The 10,404-nt window shown below is 28.9% G+C and overlaps 3 protein-coding genes across 4 annotated transcripts; 2 read left to right on the top strand and 1 right to left on the bottom strand.

Moving 5' to 3' along the window:
- Window positions 1-972: 972 nt before the first annotated feature.
- LOC145942462 (histone H2A-like) lies at window positions 973-2,417 on the bottom strand. The gene has a single exon (XM_083049204.1). The coding sequence runs from the start codon at window positions 2,359-2,361 to the stop codon at window positions 1,987-1,989; it is 375 nt and encodes a 124-aa protein (XP_082905330.1). The 5' UTR covers window positions 2,362-2,417; the 3' UTR covers window positions 973-1,986.
- Window positions 2,418-2,604: 187 nt separating this feature from the next.
- On the top strand, window positions 2,605-4,861 carry LOC145943319 (RNA exonuclease 2). Of its 2 annotated transcripts, XM_083050830.1 has the most exons (6): window positions 2,605-2,839; window positions 3,118-3,255; window positions 3,740-3,789; window positions 3,886-4,047; window positions 4,146-4,366; window positions 4,525-4,861. In XM_083050830.1, the coding sequence occupies exons 2-6, from the start codon at window positions 3,249-3,251 to the stop codon at window positions 4,646-4,648; spliced, it is 564 nt and encodes a 187-aa protein (XP_082906956.1). In that variant the 5' UTR covers window positions 2,605-2,839; window positions 3,118-3,248; the 3' UTR covers window positions 4,649-4,861. The 2 variants fall into 2 exon arrangements, with proteins under 2 accessions (XP_082906956.1, XP_082906955.1); XM_083050829.1 differs by lacking the exon at window positions 2,605-2,839 and having other exon boundaries at window positions 2,918-3,255.
- A 233-nt stretch (window positions 4,862-5,094) lies between these two features.
- LOC145943312 (kinesin-like protein Klp61F) lies at window positions 5,095-10,378 on the top strand. The gene is made up of 15 exons (XM_083050818.1): window positions 5,095-5,355; window positions 5,630-5,777; window positions 5,883-6,032; window positions 6,342-6,502; window positions 6,581-6,730; window positions 6,842-7,454; window positions 7,543-7,814; window positions 7,946-8,085; window positions 8,165-8,283; window positions 8,367-8,720; window positions 8,842-9,069; window positions 9,171-9,350; window positions 9,428-9,650; window positions 9,718-9,836; window positions 9,958-10,378. Exons 1-15 carry the CDS (start codon window positions 5,291-5,293, stop codon window positions 10,009-10,011), a joined length of 2,976 nt encoding a protein of 991 aa, XP_082906944.1. The 5' UTR covers window positions 5,095-5,290; the 3' UTR covers window positions 10,012-10,378.
- Window positions 10,379-10,404: the final 26 nt, after the last annotated feature.

The raw sequence follows: 10,404 nt of genomic DNA, 5'->3' as shown, positions 1-10,404 counted from the left end.
CACAAGATTTCTTACGTCTTGCGTCTTGCAATAGAATAGCACAAGCACGATAGAATAAAATTGCGTGTAAATAGTTGGCATTTTATGGGACAGAGGATAATATGATATTCCATGAGATCCCGTATTTCTTTGCATACAACTTTGAAAACATTGTCATAATAAATTGAATTCGATGGATTCAGGGTTTTATAGATGAGTAGGTCTATTCGTCTTTAGAGTATAGTGAAAATAAAATTAATATATCATTACTATTAGTATTTGAACTTATGTAGCAATAAATCTTTATGCATTCAAGCTTTGAAGTTTTAAAAAATGAAAAAGAAATAAGAAACAACAGCTGAAAGGAAATAAAATCTAATAAAATCTTCAAAAAAATTAATTTACGTTACATTTATACATTTTTAGAATTAATTTAAAATTCTACTGTAGAGATAAATTACTTATGAGAATTTTCCCAGAATTAGCAAAATTCGGAAAATTACGAATAATTGTCATTTCATGAATATATATGCTATTATTGTTACAAACGTCGATTTTATACTCGTCTAGGAAACGTTATTTCGTAAGAAAATAGCGCGGCAATGTTGGATCGAAAGACAAAGTTGTTCCACGGCACGGTAGACTTACATTAAGGCGATGCCGAGTATGCATGCATGCGTGCTTACTTACGTGCGTGCTCGCGTGCGTACAATATTCAACTGTGCGTATGTTATGTACAACCGCAGCGATTCCCGCGTGCGTGCGTGCGTGCGTGCGCGCGCGTTTTCGTTCGCGTGCATGCATGCTTGCGTGCGTTATAACCGAGTTCTATAATCGTTAAGGTTCTACCAGGTTCTACCACGGCCGTGAAGCATAAAAAAGACAAGACGAAAAACAGTATTATTTGCGTTTGTTTTGTTTAATTGGAGAAAGTTAATTATTTTAACTCTGTAATTTGTATCTTGTACATTTTTTTCCAAATAGATGCAGCAAAAAGAGGGAAGGAAATGTCTAAATTTTACAATAAACGCGAATGAATCGGTCGTACATTGTAAGAATGAATAAAAAGTTATTATTACAAGTTCTCGATTCTTATATAATTGGCGTTACGTCATTGTATTATGGAATATATAATGCGGCGGTAAATAATAAACGTGTGTGTATGTTATTTATTTATCTTATACACTTCTTTTCCCCTGCAAACGAATTATAATTTCAAATAAATTTGAATCGCCGAGTTTGTTCAAAACTTGTGATTTTTTATTATCGCGTGTTTGTAATTTGTAATTGAGAATTATTGCTAAAGAATCATTTCTTCTGTATATGCTCTATATATGGCATCTATCTCTTTATAGAAATGATTATTGCTAGGTAGAGAGTTGATGCTCCGAAAGATTGCCTCACTTGGCGATTTTTACAGAATGTTGCATGAGAAAAGATGGTCCGACAAAGTCACGCGATATCGTCCAATTTTATCATATTTAGGATCGTCGCTACTTCCTGCTAAAATTTCCGCAATATATCTTATCACATGGCATTGTGTGTGAGAAACAATATATACGAATAAATGACTAAATAGGCCTCAGAAAATGTGTACATTTTGAGATAATACAGCTATTGATTTGAGCTATATAACTAAATGTATATTAAATGCATATTAATTAAAATCTATATTTTAGATAGCAAGATATTTTTAGTTGGTTAAATAGATAATAATGAAGATAAGATTTTTTCCTCAAAATGAGTAACTATAAATCCGAGTTATCCAATGCCTGAATTTTTCTTAAACCGAGAAGTTGAAAACAATATAATTCCATTGTCTACATATTCTTAAAATATGATATAAAAATTTAAAATAAAATGCAATAATGAAAAGCGATTAATAAAATATTTGATAAAAATGTTGATTGTTTAGATATATAAAAAAAAGAATTGCAAACGAGAACATCCTCCGTCAGAAATTGGTGGCCCTAAAAAGGGCCGTTTATAATTGTTGCCAATCTGTAATTAAGCTTTCTTCTCAGTCTTCTTTGGCAGCAATACTGCTTGGATGTTTGGCAGTACACCGCCCTGAGCGATGGTAACTCCAGAAAGCAATTTATTCAATTCCTCGTCATTACGGATGGCTAGCTGTAAGTGCCTGGGGATGATCCTGGTCTTCTTGTTATCGCGTGCAGCATTTCCCGCCAACTCCAATACTTCCGCAGCGAGGTATTCCATAACCGCGGCAAGATAGACCGGGGCACCAGCGCCAACGCGTTCAGCGTAATTTCCTTTACGCAAAAGCCTGTGGATACGTCCAACAGGAAATTGCAATCCGGCACGAGAAGATCGCGACTTTGCCTTTCCCTTGGCTTTTCCACCTTTTCCACGGCCAGACATGACGAATAGATTCGCTTGCGGTTATCGAAGATCCTTTATCGATGCGAGACGCACGACGCTTCAATACGTTCTGTGAGGAGCGCTCTGTTTCGCCGGCTATTTATACTAAACTGCGTTACCTCGTGCGTCCAATGGCGTGCCAGATTGACCGTCGCGCGCCTGTGATTGGTGCGCCGCTACTATCACTTGCCCATATATAAGAGCTGCGTTGAATGACACTCGGTTTATGATGTTCTGCTGCGGTGGACGAAGGTCGACCGACGTACGCTCCTCGATAAATTAATCTTGCCATTTTATAAGAGCGATGCGATCAGCAAACTTAAAAAAGAAGACTCGGAAAAATATTACACACCGAATAACAAGAAAAAGAGAAGACAAATTGCATTATATATAAAGACTTTTAATAATTCGCAGAATTTACTTATAAAAATTCTGATAAAATTTTTTGTCTCCGAACCCCACTCATGATATCACAAATGTATGACGGTTATATCAAAAGATATATATATGTAATATATATATATACATATAAAATTATTTAATAATTCTAAACTTAATAATTAAAAACATACTATTATTTTTTTTGTCAAAATTATTTAATAAACTTGCAAATTGTTTTGACCAAAACTGGACCAATTTTTTTATGAAAGTTTTTTTTATCTTATGAAACTTTGAACATTACATTTTGTTATAATTAGATTTTATTCGACGTATAATATGTATGTGTGTACGTACATATATGAATTTCGATTAAAGGGAAAGGTGCATGTCAAAGCTATAGAAACCTATATAGCTATAGTATTTTGAACAGTTAACGTTCCTGACGCTATTTTATTTTTACGAAAAAATTGTTGTGTGCAAATCATTAACTATTTTTTTAGAACATTATGTCTGGTAAGTTTTATATTTCAGCTTCTGCTGTATATTTAATATTTTATATATATCAAAAAATACTTGTCTCACTCAAAATTTATTTACAATTAGAGGTTATCTCTCATCGAAGTTTCATATAATTTTATTATATATAATATATAAGAAAGTGTCTATATATATTTAATATATAAAAATATCAAACGTTTTTATTTGTTATTTTATTAATTTATTATTGCATCAATTATTGTATCAATTTAACTTATTATAAATGAGAGTGCATCAGTTGATACATTTAATTAAACAGATATGGCATAATAATATTTCTCATATTCGTGCATAATTTGGAGTTAGTGTCAAGTGTATGTAATTTACATAAAACTGAATATGTGCTAAGAAAAATATCGATTTTTTAAAATGTTTTTTTAAATTCTCAACCAATATACTTTTATCTATGTCTAAATCTTGATTTAAATCGTCTAATATACTTAATTTTGCAACGTTATAGACAGGAAAATATCCAACAAAGCTGATCATATTGTTTGGATTGATATGGAGGTAATGAAATATTAGAAATGACATTTAATTTTAAAAATTATGATGACGCAACTAAAAAATACAGAAATATAAATTGATTATATTATATTATTACAGATGACTGGACTTGACATAGAAAAAGACCATATATTAGAAATTGCCTGCATTGTAACAGATAAGACATTGAAAATTATAAGCGAGGAATTAAATATTATAATACATCAATCAAGTACAATTTTAGATAACATGAATGAATGGAGTAAGAAACAGCATAAAATAGTAAGTTTTTATCTTATAGGAATGGTGTTTTCTTGATATTTACAAATTGATAAATTTTGAATTTTATATTATAATTTGTGTATATATGAATTTTTTAGAGTGGATTGACAGCAAAGTCCTATTCAAGTACAATCTCATTAAAAGATGCTGAAGAGATGGTGCTTAACTTTTTACAAGAATATATTCCTAAAGGTGTATGTCCACTAGCTGGAAGTTCAGTCTACATGGATCGCTTCTTTTTATACAAATACATGCCGTTAGTTAATAATTACTTGCACTACAGGATTATTGATGTTAGCACAATCAAGGAAATTGTCAGGTATAACAAAAATCTTTTATTTTGCTACAAACAATAATGTTTATTCTTCTCTTGATATAATATAGATAAAATTAAGAGCAATTTATCATACAATAATAGGTATTTAAATTATAATGTAAAACTACGTAATTATATGAGAAAATCTTTGGAATTTTTAGAAGATGGAATCCAAGTGTACATGAATCTGCACCAAAGAAAGAATTTAAACATAGGGCTATAAATGATATAAAAGAAAGCATTAAGGAACTCGCTCATTATCAAAAATATATATCTGGACTTTAATGATAGTAATTTTTTATATTTAAAAGAAATAACTGCATATTTATTTTTATCAAAAATATCTTTCAATATATCTACATGTTTTAAAGCAAAATATATTTAAAATTAAAAGTGCAGCAAAAAATGCGACTAATTTTATAATTATAAATACTTAAAAAGTTAATGTGTAAATATATTTAAATCAAAAATTATATTTCTCATCAAGCATAAAAGCATAATAAAATATATATATATATATATAAATCTTATTTTATATCGTGTGTATAGATTATATGCTTATTTTAATATATAATAATATTAATGATATATTATCTTTTAACTATATATATAAAAAATGTTTTCTATTTTTTATTTCCTAATTTACATGAAATATAGCTTGACCAATCAGGTTCGTTATCTAACTTTCTGTACGGTTTTTTTGGCATAACAGTTGGTAGTATTGGTAGCCTCGTCAGACGCCATCACCTAGCGGCGATCGCGTAAAATATCTCAATTCGAATTCTCCAACGGATGCTGTACCTAACTTCTGGCGCATATAGCGTTTACAGACAGTAAATTAATACAAAATAAAACATATCGAAGGAAGTGAAATCGGAGCAGCTGTGTTATAACGAGAAATATTCGAAGCGCAAGAAGTTATCCGAAATGAATGATACACGTAACATGAAGAAGGATAAGAATCAGCATATACAGGTTTTCGTGCGTGTCAGGTAAGCAAGATTAATTATATTTGGAAAAGTTAGTGCTTTACTCTTTTCAAAAGAGACTGAATCCTGTACATACTGAAAAGCGTATTAAATTCTTTTTATACAATCCCAAAAGTTTCTATTTTGTTTAATCTAAATTTTTTATTTATATAAATATGAATTAAATAACTATTCATATACGTATACTCATAAAAAGAATGTTTATTTTTACAATCAAGTTGACCTTGTTACACTATTAAGCTGTTATCTTTATGAAATGGTGTGTCATTTTTAATAGGCCAATAAATAATAGTGAGAAAATTGGAAAATCATTCTTGGCAGTGGAATTACCATCTAACAAAGAATTAGTAGTGCATGAAAGGTCACAGGGCACTCACTCCAAAAAGTTTATATTTGACAAAGTATTTGGACCTGCCTCAAAACAAGTAAAGAATTATTTCTTTATTTTATAAACAATTAAGATTCTTATATTGAATATTTTAAGAAGCGTTTACTTTTGAAAGGAAACCAATATTGTTTGAAATTTATAGCTAGATGTATATAATGCAGTTGTTAGCCCATTGCTTGAAGAGGTACTGGCGGGATATAATTGTACAGTTTTTGCTTATGGCCAAACTGGAACTGGAAAAACATTTACTATGGAAGGTGTTAGCAATGATCCAACATTGCATTGGCAAAGTGTTAGTTACATTTTATATAAAATAATATTTATTATTATAGTAAACGTAACGTGCAAAATTTCAATATGTACAATAACTTGACATAATATGATATTTTTTAATATCAATTAATATTAGCAGAATAATCAAAGTTTCCTGAATATTGAATTGTAACTAAATTTGAAATACAAAAGATTGTAGAAAAATAATTATATTTATAAAAACAAAAACTTTATTAAATCAAATTTAGCAACTTGTCGCAATACATAAGTGTAATAATATGTTAAACATATACATGCTTATATAAAATAAGTTTATATCTACATATAGGATACAACGGCTGGAATTATACCTCGTGCATTGAGTCACTTGTTTGATGAATTACGTTTATTGGAAGCACAGGAATACACAGTACGAGTTAGTTTTCTCGAATTATATAATGAAGAATTATTTGACCTGCTATCACCTAATGATGATGCATCTAAAATAAGGTAATGTCAAGATGTAGTTTTACAATAATCAAATATGAAAAATAGATGTATTATCATCATATTTGTCATCTTATATAGGCTTTATGAAGATGCAACAAGAAAAGGGTCAGTAATTATTCATGGATTAGAGGAAGTAACTGTACATAATAAAAATGAAGTTTATAAAATCCTAGAGAAGGGATCTGAAAAAAGACAAACAGCTGCAACTTTAATGAATGCTCACTCAAGGTTGTTATTTTTTATTACATATGTTTTATTATATATGTTATATTATTCATTAATTTTTTTAAGCTATTGTATTTTGTGCTTGTAATAATAATTTTGATACCATATTTTCAGTCGTTCCCATACAGTGTTTTCGATTACTATTCATATAAAAGAGAATAATGTAGATGGAGAGGAACTTTTGAAAACTGGAAAATTAAATTTGGTAGATTTGGCCGGTAGTGAGAATGTTGGAAGATCTGGTGCAGTTGATAGGAGAGCAAGAGAAGCAGGAAATATTAATCAATCATTACTGACTCTTGGTCGAGTTATAACAGCACTTGTTGAAAGAGCGCCTCACATACCATATAGAGAGTCAAAATTAACAAGACTTTTGCAAGAATCATTAGGTGGACGTACAAAAACATCAATTATTGCAACAGTATCCCCAGCAAGCATAAATCTTGAGGAAACATTGTCCACATTAGATTATGCTCATCGTGCCAAAAATATCACAAATCGTCCTGAAATTAATCAGAAATTGTCTAAAAAAGCATTACTTAAAGAATATACAGAAGAAATTGAAAGACTTAGAAGAGATTTATTAGCAGCACGTGAACGAAACGGTGTATATTTGGCAAATGAGAATTTTAACGAAATGCAATCATTGATTGACAATCAGAGTAAGGAAATTGAAGAAAAAATAACTCACATTAAAGTGCTTAAGGAAATTATGGAACATAAAGAGGTATAGATAATACATAATAATTAATACTTTATTATAGTAATTTTTACTGTTATATTTATTATTACTTATATATTTTATTTTTGTTTAGCAAATATTCAATGATTTACAAGCAAAACATGATGAGCAAACTAATCATCTATATGAAACCAAGGAACAATTAGAAACTACCACACATGCTTTGAAATCAACTACTGCACTTTTAGAAATGACAGAACTTGAGAAAGAAGAACAACGTTATTTAGTACACAAACATGTGTCTACAGAAAAAGAACTTTTATCACAGGCACAAACACTTTTGAATGTTGCTGATACGGCAACAACTGATGTAAATAAGCTTCAGGATAAAATTTCTTATAAGAGGTAATAATATTGCATTTTATCATTATTTTAATGTAGGTAAGAGACACCAATAATGACTTTATAATATGATGTTACTATATTATAATTATTTTAAATTTATATTAAATATATACTTCTATACACACATATAGGCAATTGGAACAGGAAAACGAACATCTCGGTCATCAATTCCGAAGTAATGTTGCAAAACAGTTTCAAGGCATAGAAAATAATGTTACAGTTTATTCGCAAAATTTTCAACATTTTTGTACTTTCGTGAAAAATAAAATAGGTAACTGAAAGAAGTTATTAACTTACACACTTAATATAGAAGTGGATATCATGGAATATACATTAAATTATCTTTGTAGATTCACAAGTAAAGCTGTTCAAAAAGGACATAGATTTGCTAATCCATCATATGTCAAATGATATTGTTAATAAAGAACAATTAGCAGTGGATGAATTCACAAAAAATGTAGATGACTCGGTGAGTTAGTTACGCATATATAAAAAAAACAAAATCAATAATGTAACCAAAGAATACATATAGCATAAATTTTTCTATTTCAGTATACACACTATCAACAATGGTTGAACACAGAAATGAAATATTCATCTGACATGACTCAAAATAAACAGGAATTTTTAAATGATACATCCCAAAAACTAACATCAAAAATTAATGATTTGATACAAACTAATAGTTTGCAAATTGCAAGTAATTTACGTCATTTAAATGATGATGTATCACAGAAATTTGATAAGCTATTGGCATATACAAATGAATCAATAAAACAACTTTGTAATCATAAGATACAGGAACGTGACAATTTACATAAAAGTCTAAACGAGATTAAACAAAATATACAAGCTATTCATGAAGATAATGGTAAAATTATGGAGGAACAAGAAAGTTTTAAGAAGGTATGGTAATTTAATAATAATTTTAAATATATAATATATCTTATGATATTTTTTGCTGATAACAATTTTTTTAAACAAATTTAATAATTTTATATATATATATATATAAATTTTTTTACAGTTATTTGAAAATCTCTCGCTACACTTTAACAAGTTGAATAAAAATGTAACCGAGAATTATTCTAATGCATGCGCCACTGTAACTCGTGTTAATGAAATTTGTGACAGCACGGATATCGTTATTCTTGATAGCTACCACAAAACTGTTGGAGAAAATGAGTCTATACAAAAGAAAATTCAGAGCAATATAGATATACTTAAAAACGATATTGACCATAACATGATAAAGGTATCATTTTATACTTTTATTATATCTTACAACACTTTTATCAAAATTATCAACACCTGTGAAAATAACAGCATAATATGTTGATTCTTTCATTTTATTAGAATCAAGCAATAGCAGAACAGATTGCAACAGAAGGCCATAATTTAACTGACGAATTTCAAACTAACATAAACAACCATTGCGATGTATTAATGCAGAACAAATTACGTGTTGAAGATGATATGAAACAAATGGAACAAAAATTCATGGAAGATAATTTTTCTTCTATCGGATGTATCCAAGTAAATTTTTGTTACTTGTATATTATTAAAATTATTATTTTACAAAACATACATATTTAATCTTATTAATTTTACAGAATATCCATCATATACGAATGCAAGGATATGATAATCACATAAAACTTGTAAAAGAAAAAGAAAAGAAAAACTTACAAGTATTCACAGAATTAAATGATGAAATTACAAAACAAAGTGAAATTTCGTTTGATTGGAATAACAAGACGACTATGGAACTGAATTCAATGCAAGAAAGAATTGGGAAATTCTTTCTTGAAGATTTACGGCGCGATACACCAACAGGTAAGTTTCCGATGTTTATGTAATGCTAACTTTAATACCTAGATTTATTTAACATCTTCTTTTTCAGGTTTAACACCTGCAAGGAAAGATTATCATTATCCACGACACTTGGTCACAACTTCGCCGCACGAACGAATCATTCAGAGATTCAGAGAAATAAATTATAGTGAAAACTCTGATAACGATGTAAATATAAATATCGCTTTATTTAGAAATATTAATATATTTCTAAAAAAATAAGTTAAAAATTACTAACATAAGCAAATATAATGATATGTAAATATTAAAATGTATTATATATTTGTAGGAAACGTTGGTCAATAATAACACACCGAAAAAGCAATGTCCGAACGCAAACTAGACGCTTCAACTGGTAATCTATTACATTTTATACTTATGATAGTAATTAATTACGATAGATATTAATTATTAAGCTTATTGTGAGTAATAATATTTTTGATACTATGACATGATATAATAAACAATATAATTAAAGAATTTACGGAAAACTGTTTTACAGATCTAAAATGTATTCTGCCAGATGCTATTTTTGCTTCAGAGAGTGAAAATAGCATCAAATAGACTGCATTCTTAGATCTACATCCCAGATCTAGATTTGTTTCACAGATCTGCATTATGTTGTACGTAGAAAAAGAACCTATTAATATAATTTAATATTAATATATAAACTAAATATATATCAATCAAAAAATTGACTGTATAATCAATTCTTATGATGAGTGTCAGCTTTTAC

This window comes from Prenolepis imparis, unplaced genomic scaffold, assembly GCF_030444845.1.
Source record: "Prenolepis imparis isolate NDT839.2.m4 unplaced genomic scaffold, iyPreImpa1.0 SCAF_11, whole genome shotgun sequence".
In the NCBI taxonomy this organism is placed as follows: Eukaryota; Metazoa; Arthropoda; class Insecta; order Hymenoptera; family Formicidae; genus Prenolepis; species Prenolepis imparis.
The sequence above is the reverse complement of the archived record's forward strand: the minus strand, read 5'-3'. Positions and strand labels throughout refer to the sequence as shown.

Coding starts and splice junctions, on each gene's coding strand:
- LOC145942462 (XM_083049204.1), bottom strand. CDS start 2,361: ATGTCTGGCCGTGGAAAAGGTGGAAAAGCCAAGGGAAAGGCAAAGTCG.
- LOC145943319 (XM_083050830.1), top strand. Junction 3,790..3,885: donor TTGTTTGGATTGATATGGAG/GTAATGAAATAT, acceptor ATATTATTACAG/ATGACTGGACTTGACATAGA. Junction 4,367..4,524: donor ACAATCAAGGAAATTGTCAG/GTATAACAAAAA, acceptor TGGAATTTTTAG/AAGATGGAATCCAAGTGTAC.
- LOC145943312 (XM_083050818.1), top strand. CDS start 5,291: ATGAATGATACACGTAACATGAAGAAGGATAAGAATCAGCATATACAG. Junction 5,356..5,629: donor CAGGTTTTCGTGCGTGTCAG/GTAAGCAAGATT, acceptor CATTTTTAATAG/GCCAATAAATAATAGTGAGA. Junction 8,721..8,841: donor AACAAGAAAGTTTTAAGAAG/GTATGGTAATTT, acceptor ATTTTTTTACAG/TTATTTGAAAATCTCTCGCT.